The 21,106-nt window shown below is 32.0% G+C and overlaps 2 protein-coding genes across 6 annotated transcripts; one reads left to right on the forward strand and one right to left on the reverse strand.

Moving 5' to 3' along the window:
* Positions 1-1,640: 1,640 nt before the first annotated feature.
* On the forward strand, positions 1,641-15,032 carry Tmem214 (Transmembrane protein 214). Its single transcript, XM_088192914.1, has 10 exons — positions 1,641-1,787; positions 1,967-2,142; positions 2,202-2,457; positions 2,527-2,715; positions 2,774-2,982; positions 3,047-3,275; positions 3,345-3,487; positions 12,397-12,574; positions 12,654-13,044; positions 14,513-15,032. The coding sequence occupies exons 1-10, from the start codon at positions 1,706-1,708 to the stop codon at positions 14,634-14,636; spliced, it is 1,977 nt and encodes a 658-aa protein (XP_088049040.1). The 5' UTR covers positions 1,641-1,705; the 3' UTR covers positions 14,637-15,032.
* LOC148231921 (deoxyribonuclease TATDN1) lies at positions 15,030-18,582 on the reverse strand. Of its 5 annotated transcripts, XM_088192916.1 has the most exons (8): positions 18,444-18,582; positions 18,261-18,374; positions 17,764-17,816; positions 17,477-17,656; positions 17,229-17,412; positions 16,966-17,169; positions 16,700-16,903; positions 15,030-15,170 (listed from the first exon to the last, which is right to left on the reverse strand). In XM_088192916.1, the coding sequence occupies exons 2-8, from the start codon at positions 18,263-18,265 to the stop codon at positions 15,068-15,070; spliced, it is 933 nt and encodes a 310-aa protein (XP_088049042.1). In that variant the 5' UTR covers positions 18,266-18,374; positions 18,444-18,582; the 3' UTR covers positions 15,030-15,067. The 5 variants fall into 5 exon arrangements, with proteins under 5 accessions (XP_088049042.1, XP_088049045.1, XP_088049044.1 ...); XM_088192919.1 differs by lacking the exon at positions 17,764-17,816; XM_088192918.1 differs by lacking the exons at positions 18,261-18,374; positions 18,444-18,582 and adding an exon at positions 17,895-18,034.
* Between the last annotated feature and the right edge of the window lie 2,524 nt (positions 18,583-21,106).

Below are 21,106 nucleotides of genomic sequence, written 5' to 3' on the forward strand. Positions count from 1 at the left end.
CCTTTACCTACCATTAGAGATTTGTCAATCTATTTAATATTAAAGCCATTTATTTAATATGTGAATGAATGTATCACGTGCACAGAATATTATCTGTTCTGTGTCATGTGACACGCATTTAGCCTGCGAATCCATTTTAATTTAATAAATAAATATAGAATTCACCCAATCTTTAGGTTTATGTATATTTCCATATTTTTCAAACCAAAAACCATGTTGCAGATTTTCTAGAGAGCTTGAACACTACAATGTGTATATTATGAAGAAGCTCCGCAGATATTCAAGTCTTCTCTCGTTTTTTACATTATCTTTTATAATTTTCAAAGGCTAAGCATTATTATTGGTACTCATTTAGAATGTCAGCGCCACGCTCAGAAACCAATGGTTATAACCTTTCCCCTGCGTCAAATTGCTGGTTTGCCCCTAACGGCTACGAAAGCGGCCAACAACGTTTTGCTACATAGATACTTTTTAAAATTTAAAAAGGTTAGGTGCGAATGAGCGAGCGTTGATCAGAACAGTGAACATCCCACGAAAAACCATTTGCAATGAATTTACTTAATAGTAGTGTAGCGCATGTGGGTTCTGATGGCTATTATTAAAACAACCTATTTTGGAGAGCTGGCGGAGACGTTACATGCTAGTCCTTGGCCATGGCGAGAGAAAGAGAGAGAGTCTGGGTGCTGCCAGTTTTTAAAAACATCAGCTTCTCATGTCGAGCGGTGGTGTGGTAGCACTGGTTACTGTCAAAATGTCGCCACAGTAAAATTATATAAATTAGCAAAAAAATAACTTTACATAAATGTATGGGGGCCAATATAAATTTGTTATGGCCATAACTGGTCGGCACTTGAGTGACACTGGCGTGACAATTTTCTCTCTACATTTCCAATCTTCCGGGCGTCCGGGCGCGTCGTCTCGCGTCCGCCCTTTTACAATGTAAACTGCTCATATCTTCAATACAAATACTACTGCAGCGGCTCAATCTGTATATAATTGCCACCCGCCACCATCACCGTCCCTAAAAATGTTTTAAATATTCTGACCAACGCTCGCTTGCTCACACCTAACGAGTTTAAATTTTAAAACGTATTTGTGTAACAAAACGTTGTTGGCCGCTTTCATAGCCGTTAAGGCCAAACGCAGCGGAGAGTTCATAACCATTGGTTTCTAAGAGTGGCGCCGAAATTCTAAGCAAGTACCTTATTATTTCAATTCGTGGCATTGTAAAGATTTGCACAAAATTTTGATTCTACTTTGGCGACGGGTGGCAATTAGATACATATTACATGGTGTTTATAAAGTTTAACGAGGCGCGGGCCCGCAACCACGTGCGAACGCACTAGTGGTTGCTAGTTGCTAGTCGAGAGAATCCGTTACGCCAGTGCTACCAGAGTGCTGCCAAGTTTTGGCCATATATAAATATAAATTGGCCACTACACCACCATTCAGAAGTTGTAAAAGTTTAAAAAGAGGACTCATTTAATTGTTTTCAATTAAACTTGTTTTTGAGATAGGTCCTGGAACTTGTTTTTATGTGCATGATTTTTAATTTGATTAACAATTTTTCAATATTATGGTCGATTTAAATCAAGTTTAGGCCAATAAAGCTTGACAGTTAGACGCGTATAGTTGGCTGCAGTGTTAAGTGAGGTGTCAGCAGGCGCTAGTTGACACGTACTTGTCAAGAAAGTTACAGGCGATCATGTCGGATAACTGGAAAGTCGTAGAGCGCAACCGCAAACAACGCGTACGTCCAGGGGCTACCAATTCGAATAACATCGCAGGTAATTATATACTTTTAAACTTAATATAACTTTCTAACAATCTTTCAACTTGTCCACGTTAATTGTGTTAATGTTTATTTTTGTATAATAAATCATTTTCTCTTAGTTTTATTAATAAAAGTGATTATTTATTAGTATTACATAGTTTTATTAATTCTTTTTTTCTGTATAAACTATAGAAAATGGAATACACCAAGTGAAAGAAAACCATAAAGAAAATGAAAAAATCATTAAGAACGACAAGCCGAAAGAAAAACCCAAAGTGGAAAAACCGAAGATGGAGCCTGAACCTAAGAAAAAAATTGAAGCCGAAAAAGTTAAACACCCCAAAAGCTTAGAACAAGCAATGATGAAGGTGCGTGCTATTCATATAATATATTTAAATAGATTTTAATTTTTGTTTATAAATTGAAGATAAACTTGGAAGAACTACGTCAAACGTGTAACTCCGTGGCCTTATCGGATGTAGCGAGATTTTTAAATTCGCAATTGTACGTCGACCAAAACGATGAAACTTATTCTAAATTACCTATAGGTTATCCGCTTACCATTGTGCCTTCGATATATAAATCTGTAATTGAAAAAGCAATAATTGAGGAATCGAAACGTTCAAGTGTTCATTTTTGCCTTGAGTTTTGTCTATCTTATATTGCTCACAACATGATGAAAGGTATTACGTAATTACTTATTAACTTACATTAATTTACATGAGAGCTTAACGCGGTAAATTTACTTAAAGGTCAACAAGTCGCCGGATACAAACTGATGATACAGTTTATCGCCGAGTTTGATCCGAAGTTGTTTATCGAATGCATTCCGAAATTCTCAAACTTGATGGGTTCTTACCAGAACTGTCCTCCGATTGGTCTATCGCTTCTTTGGTCTATAGGCCAGGGAGGTTTTAGAAATTTCAGCGTCGGAGTCGAAGGTACTTGATTTTTCATTAAAATTTACTATTTATTATTTTAATTTTTACAAAATTTCAGTTTGGAAAAAAGCAATGCTTCCGCTGATGGAATTGAGACATTACTCAAAATTTGTGATAAATTATTTAGTAACGCTTCTGTCTAAATCTAATCTTAAATCAACGATAATAAAACCCATGGATTTTTTGGAGCTATTTAATTACATTCATTCTGAAAAGCCTCAAAAAGAACACGACAAATTAATACGGGAACAGTCGCCTATTTTGCGGGTACGTTCATTTAAAATTTAACAGTACCTTATATCATAAAGCAATAAATATAATTTTGTTTTAGGAATTATACTTTAAAAAGACAGCTTCTTGGAAAAAATTCAACTTCATGGATAAGTTGCTGGACTACTTACCAAACACTTATACTAAAGAACAAACTCAAGATTTTAAGAAGAAAGAAGTGTTGAATTGTATAATAGATGCTCTAGAAAGTGACGTAGCTAATTTTGATGTATGGAAGAACTCACATATTAAATATACAAAACAATCGAGCCATATTTTGTATTATATTGGTAAGGACAACAAAACTAAATTGTAAAGTATATTTATATAATAAATTAAACATATTGCTTTTATTATAGAAAAAGATTGGAAAGCAATTTCATTTAAAGTGAACAATACAAAACTATTGCAATGCATCAATCATTTTAAAAATACATATCAAGAATTAATAAACATGAAAAAGAAAGATGCAGACTTAGAAGTGGTTCTACAGTGTTGTGAGGTATGAAGATATTTTTACCTTATCTGTAATTTTAAATGCATGTTGAACGATAAGTAATCGTTATATATACATACTTATCTCTTTGGGTGCTAAATTTATGTTAAAAATTATTATATCACTTTTTATTTTTATTAATAATAGATAAGGCTTTAAAACAAAACATATCTGAAATACTGCCTATTTTCTCAATAGATAATTACCACTTTTTATTATCAACTACATCTAATTAGATGCAAAGTTTCAGACTATTAACTTTAATCCCAGACTAAAGGCTTTGTCAAACAGAGAGCTAAGCGAAGGCGTGGCGAAAGCGAATCGAAGCGTGAGCAATGCGAAGACATCACACTAGACGCATGGACATAGCGAAGCGAAGGCATGGCAAAAGCGTGACGATATTTTATTTTTGACTGTTTTATTATTAAAAAATAAGAAAAATGGCAAAGAATTTGGGTACACGACATAAATAAACCCGGGAAGACTATGGAGAGTATCATAGGCCCCATAATTGAATCTTATGAAGACCGATTTTACACTTATTTTCGTATGTCTTAACGAATAGTTTGTAAACAATTACAACCGGCACGCTTCGCCTTCGCTTCGCGTCTCGCGTTCGCTGTCTGTCTGTCGTCTTCCATACAAAGTCATATAATACTACTATCGCGCTCACGCTTCGCTTCGCTTTCATGTTTTGCTTCGCTTTGGGTTTGTCACGGCGTTAGGTTCGTCATGAAAACGCCTCGGAACGCTTTGCGTTCGCTTGTCTGTGTGACGAGACTCGAAGGACTCGGTGTATTACAAAATAAAAACGCCTCGCCACGCATTCACTTCACTCTCTGTTTGACAAAGCCTTACAACTCCTTGTGAAATTTTGTTGTTTGCTTTATATATGTATTTGGCTCTTATACCACTAAAAATCCAACAAATAAAAGCTATTAATATTTTTATAAAAATAAATTACTTGTAATTAACACTTCTTCCAGAATCTGTTGCAAAAAACAGGTATATTTTGGACTGTGAAAGGAAATAATGCTGTTTTATTATCAAGTTTTCAACTTTATTCTCTAGAATCAATATTAACTTAGTTATGATTTTATTAAATTTTTAAAATACCTACAATAATAACTTATATTTACAAGATTACAGTTTAATTTTATATTACTAGTGGGAAGATTACAACTTTACGTTTTACATAAAAAAACAACACTGAGTTATTTTTTTTTAATACGAGTCTTCAACTTCTGATTTAATAAAGGAAGTAGAGATGCAAAGAGTATTTTCAAGATGCTCGTATATAATTTTGTTCTAATTTTACTTTTTGTATACTTCATACAGAAAATAATAAACTTACTCTCCAAAATAAACATGAATAGGGCATATTTGTAGAGTACGTGATATGTTTCATTATACAATTACAGCTTATGAAAGTCCAATTAGAACTCTTAAATAAATAATTATTTAAAATGTATGTCTGATTTCAATTCTATACAATATATTTGTAAGTTTCCAGGCAACGTGTCTGTCAGTTGAGAATATTGTAGAAAATATACTAAAATGCAGTTGCTATTTTTTAAAATTTTAATATCTACTGAGTCCTGTGATAAAATACCAATTAATGCAGCATAATTTCTGCTGTTTATGTGGCTTTGTTCGGACAGTATTTCAGAGTAAATTAAGTTATTGTTCTTATTCTGAGATAGTCATCATTTTTGTTCAATTTAAAATGCCAATGCTATATGAAATATTTTTTAAGTGATTTTCATCGTAAAGATACATGCTCAGTTAATTTAAATGAGCTGTGACACCTACTAGAAATGTTAAATTAGCAATTTGTAAATTCAGGCACAGGTTTTCCTTTTGAGTTAATGATTAAACCACCTTATTGCAGTAATATACAGTGACTCCATACTGGTTTCCACGGTATTCAGAAACTTTAAATTTATGGTGATTTAATCCTTTTGATTTTTATAAACTTGATTGTGTTAATAATGTTTACAATATTGTCTGTTTTTAAAGTTGCTTTATTGATATAAAGTGAAATGATAATTTCAAATTTTTTGAATTGTTATGAACTAGTTTCGCTAGTCTTTCTTAATCTAATAATAGTTGGGGCACCATGCTAATACTGCGTCATACAAATCTGTGGAAAAACACGTGTCCTGCAGTGAAACAATTCTTCGATAATTACTAATTCGTTGTTAATAATCCTAATGAAATTGAACCATATCTGTAACACCAGTGCTTTCATCCAAAACTATGGATAAAGATTTGATTTTGCTATTGATAAGACTAGCGATTTATAGGAAAAAAATCAGGATTTTTATGAAAAAAAATTTCTACCTACACTTTCAAAATATTCCTTAAAAAATTCATCGTCAGTAAATTTCTCGAAATCGTTGAGACTTATTATTTTATATATAAGGCACATTCGTTATATTATGTTTTGGATGCAATAAAGCATAATGCTTTTAAAATATTTTTTTTTGCATAGCAAAATAGCAATTTAAATAAACCGGGCTCAGGTAAGACATCCATGCTTTAAATCATGAATTCTCAAACCTAATTACCTTATCGCCCACTTGTAAACCACGAAATTTTAAACTATTTCTATCTCATTTAATAATAAATTGTAAACATAGCGATGCCCATATGTTTTTAAAAATTCCACTAAAATATTTATATAGCTTGTGCAACTATAAAATTTTAAAGAGCAAGTTGAAAAATAGTTAAAATTATTTAATAAAATTAAACAAAAAATTCACACTTCATCACAAGATTTTCACTAAAAAAAAGAGTATTTTTTTGCTATTTAAATAATTATTTTTATTTATGTATACATATGTTATATATGAAAGTAAAAATGCTATTTATAATTAATATTTGCTATTTATATTAACACTTTGGGTGCTAAACAACGATATATCGTTGTTCGTGAAACTAGTGTGAAATTCTAACAATGATCGTTGTCAGCTCGTTGATGATGCACGAATATGAAAACTTTTTTTAATTAATTATTGTGTAAAATAGATATGGATATGTGACTAGGCAGGTTTATGAATTTCAATTACTGCATTTTATAATCCGGTTAAGATTGTTTATATAAAAAAATCACACAAATTACAAAGAAAAATAAAAAATACATAAAAAACACAAATTATATTAAAATAATCTCACTAATTCGCCACTGTCCATCAGTGGCCGATATTACCCACTTTGTGAACCTATGTTTTAAACGATGAACTGTTCTCACAGTTGCCTAACAGAAGATACAATATGATGTGTGAACCAATCTTGGAAAAGTTGTATATTAACCCGGGCTTTAGTGTTTGATTTCCAAATGACTAGATTAATTTATTTTTCTTTCCCCTTTAACGCGCTTAAGATTTTATATTTAATTAATTAGATTGGCGATATATATATCGATAAATACCTAACTTTTATATAAATATAAATTACAAAATTTTACGATAATTGAAAGCAGTTTGTATATAAGGACCAGGGCCGGCTCAGATGTCATGATAGTTCCCGAGGTTTAAATACCGTAAATATTATATATGTTATGAAATTAAAAATATTAGAAGTACAAAATAACTATGTTTTATGATATTAAAGAAATAAATATTTGATTAAATAATTAATAAAATCATGCTCATGCATTATTTTTACCTTTGTTTCGGGGTGCTCTGTATATAATATTTTGTCGAGGCCCAGCAAAAACTCCAGCTGGCCCTTATGACCTCAATGCAAGAACTTGTTAACTGATTAGATATTGACTGGATCAGTTTGTTTATCGATTGCCTTATCTTAGTACAAAAGAAGGCACAGTTCGTATCACTCGTCACTATCTCATACTATTCGTTCGTATCGCTCGTCAATTTAAATTAACTCCAATAATGGAAGCAATTAAGCAAATTGTAAAAAAAATGTATGTGAAATTTGCTGCTCAAGCAAGAAAAATTATGGAACAGCAAATATTAATTACTGAATTTAAAGGACTGCTCAACATCCAAACTGCAGCCCAACAACATTAGCCCGCGAATCTTAATAAATACAAGAAGTTGATCGCAAAACCCACGGACTCGGGGCCAAGCTATGCAATGGTAAACGGCTCGAATTTACCATCACCGATACGACCTGTTATCTCGCCGATGATGCATTAAGCACCATCCAGTGCTGTAAAGAAGAAGTCTTTGCCCGATGTTACGCCAGATGCCTGGACCGAGGTTAAGAATAGAAGGAGTGCACAATCGCGCCCTCAACTTTTTCGGTCCGGCCAGTAGGATGGACAACTTCGACTGACAATTAAAATGAGGCATGTTCATGTTCTTTTTTTGCACCCGGAGATGACAAGCTGTAGTTGCTAAATATTTAAGTGCAAAATTTCCTTTGTGTGAAATGTCAGCTTCGAAAATAATAATAAAAGGCACAACTTATGCATCTTTTAAGATGCCCCGTCAGTAAAAGTTCTGCGTCCAAAGTTATGGCTATCTGGATGCGTATTCAAAGAGTGGAGGTTTCTGCAAGGAACCCTAAGGAGGTTTCGGCAATATACGGAATTTGAGAAGGCCTTCGACAAGGTTTGTCATGTGTTATTTATAAAAAAATTGTCAGACCTTGGTTGCTCGGATGATTTAACTAGGCTATTCTCGAGTTATTAGAGCAATCGTAGACAGTTTGTAATCTATGGCGGGCAATTGTCTAAAGCAGGAGTGGCCAACCTGCGGCTCCGCCTTGAACATTTTTCTGGCCCGCAAGATTCATCACACTGTTACAAAATATATTTATTTTATAGACAATTTTCACTCCAAAAAAATGTCTAGTGTTTCTAAATCTAATATGGGGATATATAATTTTATATGTGGCCCGCGGAGTTATGATGCATTTCCAAAGTGGCCCGCTAGATCATTTGGGTTGGCCGCCCCTGGTTTAAGGAGTATTTCACCCCTTCGGGGGTTTCTCAAAGATCCAACCTGGGTCATCTGCTCTGCACTTTACTTATTAATGACATAAATACGGCAGTTACAAATTCAACTTTTCTTCTGTATGCAGATGATTTAAAATTGTATTAATGCATTTGATCTATTGCGGACTTCGTCTCACTACATTTAGATTTTCTATAGAGATGGGCTTCCGTTGACTGTCTACCCTTTAGTGTAGGTAAGTGCCATACTGTGTCATTTTCTCGATCTCGTTCGCCATCAGTTTATTTCTACAATCTCGGTGTAAACATTTTTACTAGAGAAACTTGTACTAAAGTTCTCGGAATCACGTTTGATAGCAAGTGGAGGTTAGCTTTACACATAAACAATTTCTGTGATCATTCTTCTAATATTTCGTTAGAGGAATGCATTTCTGACGAACCGTCAAACGTTATTTGCATCCTCATTGACACTAGTTCGCAGCATTTTTTTAATCGGAATCTATTATTTGGAATTCCAGAACTTCCATATGTGATACTCCTTACTCGAAAAAGTTCTTGAAATACCTTTATAAGAGGATATTTGGTTATTATCCGTTTTTATATTTTAGCGCCTTTCTTTTAGGAGCATTAGGATACGATTCGCTGAGTTCACTAAGCATTTCTTTAAACTACTGAAGGTTGCTGTTGATAATCAACAGCACCCTTCAGTAGTTAACAATCTATACTCGAGGAATTCCAGTTTTGGGTTCCAGAACGTCTTGTTTTTTTGTGTATTACTTTTATTCCTACTTATATATTTTTTGTGTATTTAAATAATACTTTATTGTTTTTTAACCACCATGAAATATTGGAATAACCTGTTAGATCACGATGGGCTTAATTTAATTTTAATAAACTATGGCAAAGATAGTCATTGATTACAAACGTAAAGTTTCTGTAAACTAAATTTTGTGTGTCCTTTCAAGTTAACATGGTAACACAAATAGAAAATATTTTTTGTATGTTCGCCTATGTATTTTTATATCAAAAATATCTTCAGGAGCTCATTCATAAAAATATTGTTATTGTTCCATAAATAAGTTATGTTCTTTACAATTAAAAAAAATATTTGAATACCAGAAAACTTTATTTAACATTTTAATCATTACATTTGTCATAAAACTTATTATACAATAATATAAAAATAGAAATCTGTTCTCAAATGTCTAAATATCTCAAGACTGTTATATTGTAATAAAATAAAGCATATTAAAACCTTATATTTTCAATAGACTTATAGTTGTGGGACATCACAGCTATTATTCATAGGATACTTAGTATTATATATTTTGCAACTTGAATTTTTATTGTCAGATCAATCTTTAAAAAATGCTAAGTCAATTCTACGCTGCGTTAGAAATCAATTCATTGGTTGTTCAGCTATGACAAAAGCTTGCTTTAGCTATTTTAATGTTCTTTTAAAATATTGACGTTGCAAATTCATGATAATAATAAATAGCAATAAAATATTTTCTGAGAATTTAATTTCACCATGTTACACATATTACTTGTATCAATAATATTTATTTTGATAAATGTGTACATAAATTGGAAGCATATTTTTTTTTAATGAGTTTTAATGAATAATCATATTTTCATCAAAAATTTATAAATTTAAAATATAATTATAAAATGTTTACAACACGTCATGATACTAGGTTAACATTTTTTTGTTTATTGTAAATATGTAATTTTGGGGTCGGCATAATGAACTATTAATTAAGTAGTGAGATACCAGTAACATCTATTATATTAATTATAAAATACCCACCTTGAGAATGCCATAAGCCTTACGGCATCCTCCAAGATAGGATAGTGCTGTCGTTGTATTGAGTTGCGCAATACGATTGTTTGAATATTTGTTAGTAATTAATATTATGCCAGCAAGAGGCAATTCCAACTTTATCGATTCCTTCATACCAAATGTCTAGGAAGTTGTTTTTAAATTACCAAAAAATGTTAGCTTAACCATTTCCTTGGTTCATCACAAAGAGTCTAATACAATCATAAGTACATGTAATTTGTATGTGATAAATTATATGACACATTTACTTCTGATTATATTTTTTGCTAAACGTATATTTGCGTCTTTTATATCATAATGTAGAATTTAAAACATAAACGCTACAATAAGAGAGTAGTCAAATAAACTTTATGATTTCAACTCATGCGGATTATTTATATTTTAAAGTAGAGAGAATATATGGCTCTATTTTTAAATGTTAATTAATTTAATAATCGAGACAAATTTGAATCGTGTATTTTTATTTTACGTGGGCAACATTCTCAACAATTTTTTTATTTCTTAGTTAGTTAATTATTAAATATGAACCGAAAATTAAACAGTTACTGTATTTTTATAATAAAGAAATGGTAACGTCAGCCTTAAAATAATAGTTGGCAACCGTGCTCTGTTCCGGTCGGTCCTGTTGGCAACACTAGCGGGGAGTTCCTCGCGTCGTTGACGCAGCACTCGTGTGGGAGCCTCGTTGTGCGAACTCGTTTCCCTTTCCCATTTCGCTGCCGCTGCCGTTGCCGCTTTCTTTTCGCACCGTATCCGCACACTTGGGCTTTTTATCTCGCGAGGTGAGGTGGCGTCTTTCACATAATTTATTCTAACTTTCTTCGCGCGGATAACTGTAACTGAGATTGTGCCGTTCTAAGCGACCCCTCACACCCCGAACGCGTTCGTGGCGGTCTTCGACGGTGATTAAATTCGACTTTAATTTATCATTTTTAGTATTCTTGCGATTTGGTCGATTTCTAATTAGATTTTTTGGTCTTGAGCGGTCACATTCGGTCCATGAATACGTTTCTTTAATATATTTTAATTTATTTCTACGATTTCTAATTGGGTTTTTTGGTTCCGAACTTTCTCACCATCGATACTTTTACCGTTTTTAATTTGCTTTTTTGGTCGAAATATTTTTTTTTTATATTTAATAATTTCAATTTTTTTATCATGTTACCTTTACATAGGTCATTAATATTGACACGTGATATGAAACGGTCAATCTTTAGTTGACACGATGAGAGCAATACAAGATAAAATTATCGATATCAGTCAAGAATAATATTTTCTACTTATCTATACATCCAATGTTTTTTTTATTACTCGATTGAAGATAAGCAAATAGAGAACGATCTAATTTTTTCTTGTGTCTTTAAAATAAGTAATTGCCTAACTCGATCAAATTTCTTTTATTGTAATCTTAATCGGCGGTTATCAGGTCTAAAAATCTTCTGCAATAAAAAATATTATTTTAGTGTTGTTTGATTCGTTGAGCGTGGAATAATAAAGGGTTGCCCAAATATAGTAATCTCAAATTATGAGGTCAAGGTCACTAAGGCCGATTTACACATGACACATATTTAATATTACATTTACAGTTTTCGCTCAATTTTACCTAAAAGTAAAACATAAAAATACACACATGAATTTTTAAAAAAGCTTGGTATGTTATATGATAATAATTCATATTCTGTTTGCAATTATAAGTGCATCGGCGCTTATAACTAGCGAGTCGTAGCCGGTAGCGATTAGAACTCGAGTGTTTTTTAATTATAAAATCTCATTGAACATTGCTCGATACAATGTGTTAAAAATAAGTAGTCTTAAATTTTTTATATTTTATTTACATACAAGTCATTTCTAAAATTAAATCTTTATTTACTGACACGGTAATTGAAGCCAGTATAAATAAAATATCTAATCTATAATATAAATGTATTATTTAGAAATTAATTTCTAGTTTTAAATTTGTACTTGTTATAATTCATACATTATCGTTGAATTTAAATATCTAATAAAAAGTCTTCTTGATCTGCCGTTCCAAAAAATAAATCTTGGTTTTTTTTGCTATTACTGAATGTCTATGAATTAAAAGAAAACTAATTGCAATCTCTTGTTTTATGACATGAAATTAAACTCAATTATTTATAATATTTTCAGAACATCATGAAGAAGACGTCGAAAGCTCAACAACAACAACAACAACAACAGAAACAACAACAACAGGCGAAAACGAAACGCGGCGGTTTCCCGTGGGTTAAAGGAATTTTTGTATTGCTAATAGCCATCGCAGTTGCGCTATCGGTGTACGATGTGTCACAAGCTGGATCGTTCGAAAGTAAAATGCTTATTTTTATTTCATTATTGCATTCTTAAGTTTGCAACACAATTAACATGCAATCGTTTCGTTCTTCTAGAAAGTCAAACTGGAAAATTCACTAAAATAGGTATAGAACATAGTCACTGTGCCCTTTCAAAAACTTTGGCAGTGTCAGCTCGCGGGTACAAATACTTAGAGAAGAATGCACCGCCATACTTCGTCGCCTTCTCCCAATCAGCGAAACCATACGGGGAGTTGCTCCGCGATCTGGCCATAATAGTCTTAAATCAGGTTCAACAATTTTACACTCTTACGAAAGAATACCTCGAAGAAAAATGGCCTATTGTGTATACTACGATCGACGGTTACGCGCCTGGTTTTTTAAAAGCTGTTCAGGAATACTCTTCGGCCTCTTGGAGCACAGTGAAGAGGTTTTTGATTCAGTACTACGACATAACTCAATCTTATTTGAAAACCAAAGTGTTCATGTGAGTATTTGATTTGTTTTTATCTAAATAAGATACTGTATATTAAGTTACATGTACACTAAATCAGACCAAAACACATTAAACATACATTTTTGTCGAAAATCAGTTATAGACTAGCTTTGTGTTCTTTCATATAGTTAATTGCACAAAAAACAGCTAGAATACGTTGAACCATTAGTAAAGAACATGTTAATTGTAATTTTCTATTGGAGTTCTATTTCATTAACCCTTTAAGTAGTGAGTTAATTTTACGTATTTTTCCATAAAATTTTTGTCGTCATCTATTTATTATTATTTTATTTATAGAAAAAATTTGCAATTTTAAAAGTTATATTGCGTTCATTTATTTTATTACTTTTTTCAATTCATATATTTTAATAATTTATTTTAACAATTTTCTAATATTAAATTTCGTTAATTTGTTTAACATACTTTTTGTGATATTTTTATTATATATATATACATATATATGTATCAGGCGCGGGCGGTGAGAGTGAGTGAGAGATAAGAGCATGCGGTCCGCATGCCCTTAACTATCGTCACCTAACACGCGAGCGGCCGAGAGGGAAAGTATCTCCCCACCCGCCCCTGATGTGTATATATCAATTTAGAGGCCCTCAATATTTTTTATGAAGTGAATAATAATATTTTTTGCTGTGTTAATTACATTCTGTCCAACATTTATTGATTGATTGTAAGCAGTTTTTGGTCATTGGCTTCCTACAACTCATTCAACGTACAAGGCTACCTTTATGACTATAGACACAACTTTTTAAATAATCCTAGAGGAAAAAGTCATAAATTGATAGATCAAGAGACCTAGGGGCCTAAGAAATAACACAACAGGTCCTTGTGTGTTATTTCTTTCGTTATATATGTAAATATATAACTATCCGGGTTACCACAAAACAGTGAAATATCGACCACCGTACATGTATAGCGATACCTCGTAAGGGTCTTTCCTTTGCAATATGAAAAATTTAAGCAACTCTTGAGCCATTTTCAGTGAATCTGTCAATAATTATGTTTAAAGTAATAAAAGAAAAAATCAGATTTTGATATATATATACTATCTTTATGCCTTATTTATATTTTCCAAAGTTGTGAAATTTATGCAATTTGCTAATACTATGTTTATGTCATTTGACGTGTTCTTGCCTTAGGGTCTTCATTGTTAAAGCAGACAAACATATGATGTACCAATCACAATATTTCCCCTATAAAGTTTTTAAGTGGTTCTATTTTTTTGTGCATACATGTGTAATGTACATTCACGTTTTCAGATTATTTCATTTTAGGTTTTTATTACTTTTTTATAGCACACATATTAGACCTATTTCAATAATAATATACCCGTTTATCAATCAGGGTAGTGTCATTTGATTAGTTCCGATATGTGTCAATTCATTTTTGTCTTCTGATTTTTTGTAATTGTATTCGTAATAAAAAATACATTTTTATATTTCAGAGATAATTGGGCTCCGGAAGTGTTGCATGCTAAACTTTCGCAAGCCTTAAACACAACGCAGTTGCACGCTGCCGACTATTACAAGTGGTTCTACAAACACGTCGACGATTATTCCAAGCTTTAATGATCTCTTACTTCTGTAATAGTACAATAAATACAATTTATAATTTCCAGCCTTTTGGCAATAATGTATCTCGACTGCCCTTAGTTTTTATTAAATTTTTTTTATACATATAAGTTCATATATTATACTTTATTTGTGGACGTAATACTTTGCATTTATTTTTATATAATTATTTATACTCTCGGTTGTATCATTTGAGTGCATTTCTCGCGCTGGTCGTCTTGAACATTTTCCATATTTATTATTTATGATAACGTATACAAGTCAAATGTTTTTAATATATAAATCGTTAAGATTTCTAATGCGGCAAAGAAATATTTTTGTAAAACGTTTCAAAGGTTGATCGATTTTTGTTGTCATTGAATTTTGTTGTTACTAAATAAAATATGATTATAATTTCCTTGTTTTATTTTTAATTCAATCTTAATTCATTACACTGCATTGAAAAACAATTTATTTGAATTTTCCAAGATAGTTTTGCATAATGTATCCTCGTCCTCGTTGCGTACGCTGGCCAACACTTCGAGTACTTGACTGAAAATAAAAATGAAAAGTTATGCATAATATATGAGAAAAAAATAAAAAAGGGGCGTCTAGATTAAGCGCAATATTGATACAGTTTGCTTATTTTATGGTGATTCATGTTACATATTATGATAACAAAGCTAGCCATAGTATTGCGGTTATTTTTTTATGTTGACAGAGATAAAACATGTTTGATTAATTTTATTGTACAAAATGTACTAAGGAAAAGCTATGTTATAATGTATGATCCTTGAAAACCATATCACTATGACTTAAGAGACCAGTCTATGCAATTATATGATCGTATTGCAATAAATATACTTGTAACAATAGAATTTCAATTGCTCGTTGAAGACAGTATATTTATTGAAGAGTTACACGGTAGTGACAATGTTTGATGATAACTAGAGATAACCAAAAATTTAAAAGGCGCGTGTACAGAAGAGCCGTGGCTGTTTTGAAATAATGAGAATGATGTATGTAAAGCTTTTATAAGATTGTAGTTTCGTTCTATGTATACATGGGTGATAGAAAAGAAAACCTTAAAGGCCTTTCCAAACAGAGAGCGAAGCGAAGGCGTGGCGAGGCGTTTTTATTTTGTAATAAACCGAGGCCTTCGAGTTTCGTCACACAGAAAGCAAACGCGAAGCGTTCCGAGGTGTTTTCACGGCGTTTTCGCGGCGAAGCGAAGGCGTGACGATATTTTATTTTTGACTGTTTTATTATTAAAAAATAAGAAAAAGGGCAAAGAATTTGGGTACACGACATAAATAAAACCCGGGAAGACTATGGAGAGTATCATAGGCTGCTTAATTGAATCTTATGAATGAGAATCGAAGGACTCGGTGTATTACAAAATAAAAACGCTTCGCCACGTCTTTGCTTCGCTCTCTGTTTGGATAGGCCTTAAAAGTGTTAGAATTCAAAACAGCTCTATTGTTCCGTAAAGTGGCAGAGAGCAAATGAGATATATAATTTGAAGAGTGACTAACACGTGGCCATTCTACTATCAGATTCAACATGCAAAGTGAAGGCACAGCATTATCTTTTAAAATAGCCACTGCATTTGCAATGCGCAATAATTCTTTTTATTTAATTTATCAAGTAGAGAAGAAGTTAAACACAGAAATGTACAAATAATAGTTCAGTAATGAATGACACATGTATGTCACTCCAGCAAGTGTAGACGTGTCCCGGTGACTAAGCGGCCTTAGAGGTCAGCACTTTATTCAAAAGAAAAAAGAACACCACAACCAAACAGTAAAACATAGTTTTGATCAGTTGAATATTCAAAGGAATAAATTTAATTTAATTAACTAAACTAAATAGACTAACCAAATTGTCTAAATGGTTTGTCAACCTTAAAAGAACAAGAATATTATTTTAACAGCAGGCTTAATTTTAAGCGGCATAATTCATTCAAAAGCTAAGTATTAGGTCAAAAAAATGCTTGGATTGTATGGTCACTCATCTTTGGGGTACATATAATAAATCAAGAGTGGACCGAATTAAAAACGAGAGAGAAAAACTATACTCACATTAAATTAATAGGCTCGTTTCTTCCTTTAACCATTGCGCCATTTACAAATTTTTCTTTTTTATTTGATGGGTATTGAGTTTTTACATATTTAAAGCTGGCATGAGCTGGTCTTATTTCGCACCATGGGCAATCAGTTTCAATCAACAATCGGTCAGCAGGAATAGAAGCAACAACCGATAAGTTATCTTCAGTTTTTAAAGAACTATAAAAATAATATAATATATTATTATAAAATAAATCCAAAATAAAACATATAACCCATACCATCCATTAATTCCAATATAGAGTCCCATTTCTATAGCTCTTTTCATGTTTTCTATTGAACCATCAAAAGAATGAACGACTCCGCCTCTTAATTTCGAACTATTGTTAGACATGATACAAAAAAAATCATCCCAAGCAGCTCGACAATGTAGAAACAATGGCAGATTATAAATTTCACACAATTGCAGTTGATATTCGAAATATCTGAAATAAAAGTTAAATTAATACAAATAAAAGTTATATCATATAACATTCTGACGTACGTCTTCTGTATTTCTCTTTCGCAAAAGTGAAGTCGATCATAATCTAAGCCGCACTCTCCTATTGCGACGACTTTGTCTTTCGCCGAGGATAGCAGATCTTTCAACGAGTTCAAATATTCGGATGGATTTAATACAAACTCATTACATCTCGTAGGATGACATCCGACTGTCACGTATAATCTATCTGAAAATTAAATAATGTATTTCTATAACGGTTTAAATAAAAGTGTTGAGGTTAAATGTTTTACCGTCAGTTTTTGCTAATTCCAGCGCAGTTTTTATATCGTTGACGCAACCACCGGTGATTATAATTTTTTCTAAGCCTCCATTCCAACATCTTTCCAACACAGTTGTAATATCGGGCTCGTGTTTTTTAGAGCCATGATAAATTCCTTTGTACATATCATCAGTAAGGTTTGCACCTATATCTAAAAATGTGATAAAAATAATAAAATACCAGTAGTAAATTAAATAAATTAATAAAAATTAGTTAATTAACAAGATAAATTAGTCATTAAACAACAATATCAATTACCGATAAACTTGCGAACAGAACTCATTGTCAAACTACGAATCATAACCTGCAAACTGTTTCAAACGACAACATGACAGCTGTTTTAGACAAAATTTTATTTTTAAATAAAATTATTACTGTTATTTATATACCAATTTTTAGTTTGTGTTTAAAAAATATTTTTTTCATAAGTGAAGGGGAAGTTAAAAATCATTAAACATTATTATTTTAAATCTCTAGTTCGCCGTCTTCAAGTATTAAGGTGAGCAGATTTTGAAGATATCAAAGGACACTAAAAATAAAAAGGTCAATTCGGAAATTATAGTCCGGATATATTGTTACAGGAGCAAAAAAATGGTCATCACAGAAATTTTTGCTTGAGGAGGACAAAGAAGGACAAACTATTATGGGATATAAAAAAAGGGCGTTTCAAAAATATTTGTTCAAGGTGGACAAAAAAAAATTAAGTAGGAGGTCTGGTCTATGTATATATGGTCTGATTATATGTATATCCTCACCTCATCAACTTCTTCAGAACCTTGTCGCAACTTCAATGCAGACCATCCCCCCCCCCTCCCATCATATAGGAGTAAGTAATAACACCAAAGGAGTAAGCTAAAGAATGGTAAAATCTAAAATTTTGATTTCTTTTAGTAAATCAAAAATATACATTCTGTTGTAATTTAGTACAATATCTATACTTATAAGCAATAACGTCTGGTGACAATAGAAACAGGTGGGGCTAGGAGGCAAAATAATATTTTTATTTCTTTCAAACTAAATATTATTTTTATTATAGATGCAGTGATGTGATCAAAACAAAATAAATTTTTAATAAAGACATACTGAAATAACATATATACAGAACAAAGAACGTATACATCTAGAAACAATATAAAATACAGGTTAAGAATAAAATAATAATAATAAATGAGTGGTTTCGTGACAGGTGACAATTATACATAGATTGAGCCGCTGCAGTAGTATTTTATTAAAGATTATTAGTTAATAGTTACATATTTAATAAATATCTGAGCGCACGGTGCACGAAGCCCCCACCGGCGTGCGAGCCACACAGACACGCCAAATGAAAGTGTCCGTCACGCCAGTGCTACCAGAGCGCCGCCAAGTTACACGCACCCTTATTTCCAACACAATGATGATGAGCGTTGACATCTTAGATGGATTATAAATAAGTATAAAAACATTTATTAATATATTAAATTACTGCAATAGAGTTATGAAATTGTATGTGAATGGGCCCGTGTCAGCCGGCTATAAGAAATGTACTGAGTCTGAGGGCCAGAGATTACTGGTTCTAACAACAAGAATATTCAATACGTATGTCGCGCCGCACCGATCACCGATGTTCTCGCGTTAAATTATTATTTTATAATAACTGATAAAATGACGACTGTCAATATAAAAATGCATACTTTAAGCTTTTTAATATAAATTATTTCGAATAATTAATTTAAATAACTCGTGGAGCCTGGCTCATGAAGACGGCCCCAAAAGAGGAGCCGCCTCTGCTTATAAGTTATTTTAGTGTTTTATTTTTATATAGGAGTATAAAATATCAAAAAAGCAAAAAAACAAACAAAAAAGACACCAGACTGATCGCGAGATATGCAAATGTCATTGCAGAATCAACAATACACGTGAAGGCCCATATACAGAATTGGTTAAGCACGTATTTAGGTTACCTAAGTAATTTCTCCAAAAAACACAATAATAAAATACGATGATCCAAAACAAACGTTTTAATCTTTACTTTGGAGGCACCAACGACTCTTGAATGCTTATGCCCTCTGAATGTATTAATCCAGTCCTGTCCACACGAGAGAATATCTTAAGCTACCTACTAACCAAACTAACTTTAGCTCCATTTATTCAAAATTTCTCAATAATTTTGGTTATAATAAAATATATTAATAGACCACAACAAAGCTATTGTGGAATAATATTATATTAAAAACGGATAAAAAATATATTAAAGTTAGAAAGCTATATTTTTTTCAGTCTCGATTACAAACGTTTTCATCGAAATATAATTAAAACATTTTTATACCAATGTTTTTTCCTATTTATAATATGTTTAATTGAGACCAAAATTTAAAATATTTTTCAAGCTAACCATCAAATTATTATTAACCCTTATACCGCCGACCGGTAAATTCTTAATTACTCGCTGTACGCCATGCGTTTTTAGCGATATAATTTTTTGGCTACTTACTCTGTTTAACACATCATTACAGCCAAAATACTCAATTTTTACATTTTAAAATTATATATGTATGATTAACATGATTTAAACATTCTAATTATATCAATAAACAAAAATTTTTAGTCGTATTGTTGGAAATATGAAGTGAACAAAACTAAATCAATTGGTCGGTCCGCGTGTTGGCTCGCGTGCACACACCTACACACACATGCACGCGCGCGGCACTATACAAGCGAACGACAAGCAGGGTCATGCTCACACTGAGACAATTTTAATATATAAATCTGCAACGCATTTTTTCTTCGTCTGACCTACATCCTATTATAAAAATTTACAAATCGACAAGATTTCTTTGATGCATACAAAATCACATATATCGTACACAAAAATAACCCTAATAACCAAACCGTTTGTTTTTAATCAATGGTGTTTGCAATTGGTTGTTGTTGAAGGTTGTCATATTTCTTTATATATAAAAATAATAAATAATAAAACTTGATAACAAGATACGATGTTACATTTAACTATATATAATTAGATGTATAATTTATAATATATACATATTCTTCTTCTTCTTCCACGGCACTACAACCGGTGATCGGTTTTGGCCTTTCCACCTAATTTCTTGTAGGGCTTCTAGATATATCTTGAGTTTTAGTATTTCTTCCGCTATTGTTTGTATTTTTCCTGGTTGTAATATTGCACATTCCAGCTTCCAAAATTGAAGTCCAATCGTTTATCTAGATTTCGATCGTCTAGAATCTAGATCATTATGAATCGGGGCGGATTTATTATTTCTTTGTGATTTTTTCATAACTATTTGGATTTATCCACGTTGGTTGGTTTGCTCCATGATAGAAACCCTCCTCCTTTATCCGGGCTTATGACCGGCAAGAGTGCAACATATCTACACTCCAGGCGGAATATGTAATATATATTACACACACACACACACACACACACACACACACATATATATATATATACAATAAATAATAAACTTTTCGACCATCGTGACGCATTGGGGGTAACCTGTTAGGTCACGATGGTATTAATTTAATGTAAATAAATAAACACATTACAAATAAATTATAAAATAATAGAACAAGTAAAATAAAATGATTCTACGACAAGGAA

Source organism: Plectrocnemia conspersa, unplaced genomic scaffold, assembly GCF_051122295.1.
Source record: "Plectrocnemia conspersa isolate PC_06_02 unplaced genomic scaffold, ASM5112229v1 ptg000009l, whole genome shotgun sequence".
NCBI lineage: Eukaryota > Metazoa > Arthropoda > Insecta > Trichoptera > Polycentropodidae > Plectrocnemia > Plectrocnemia conspersa.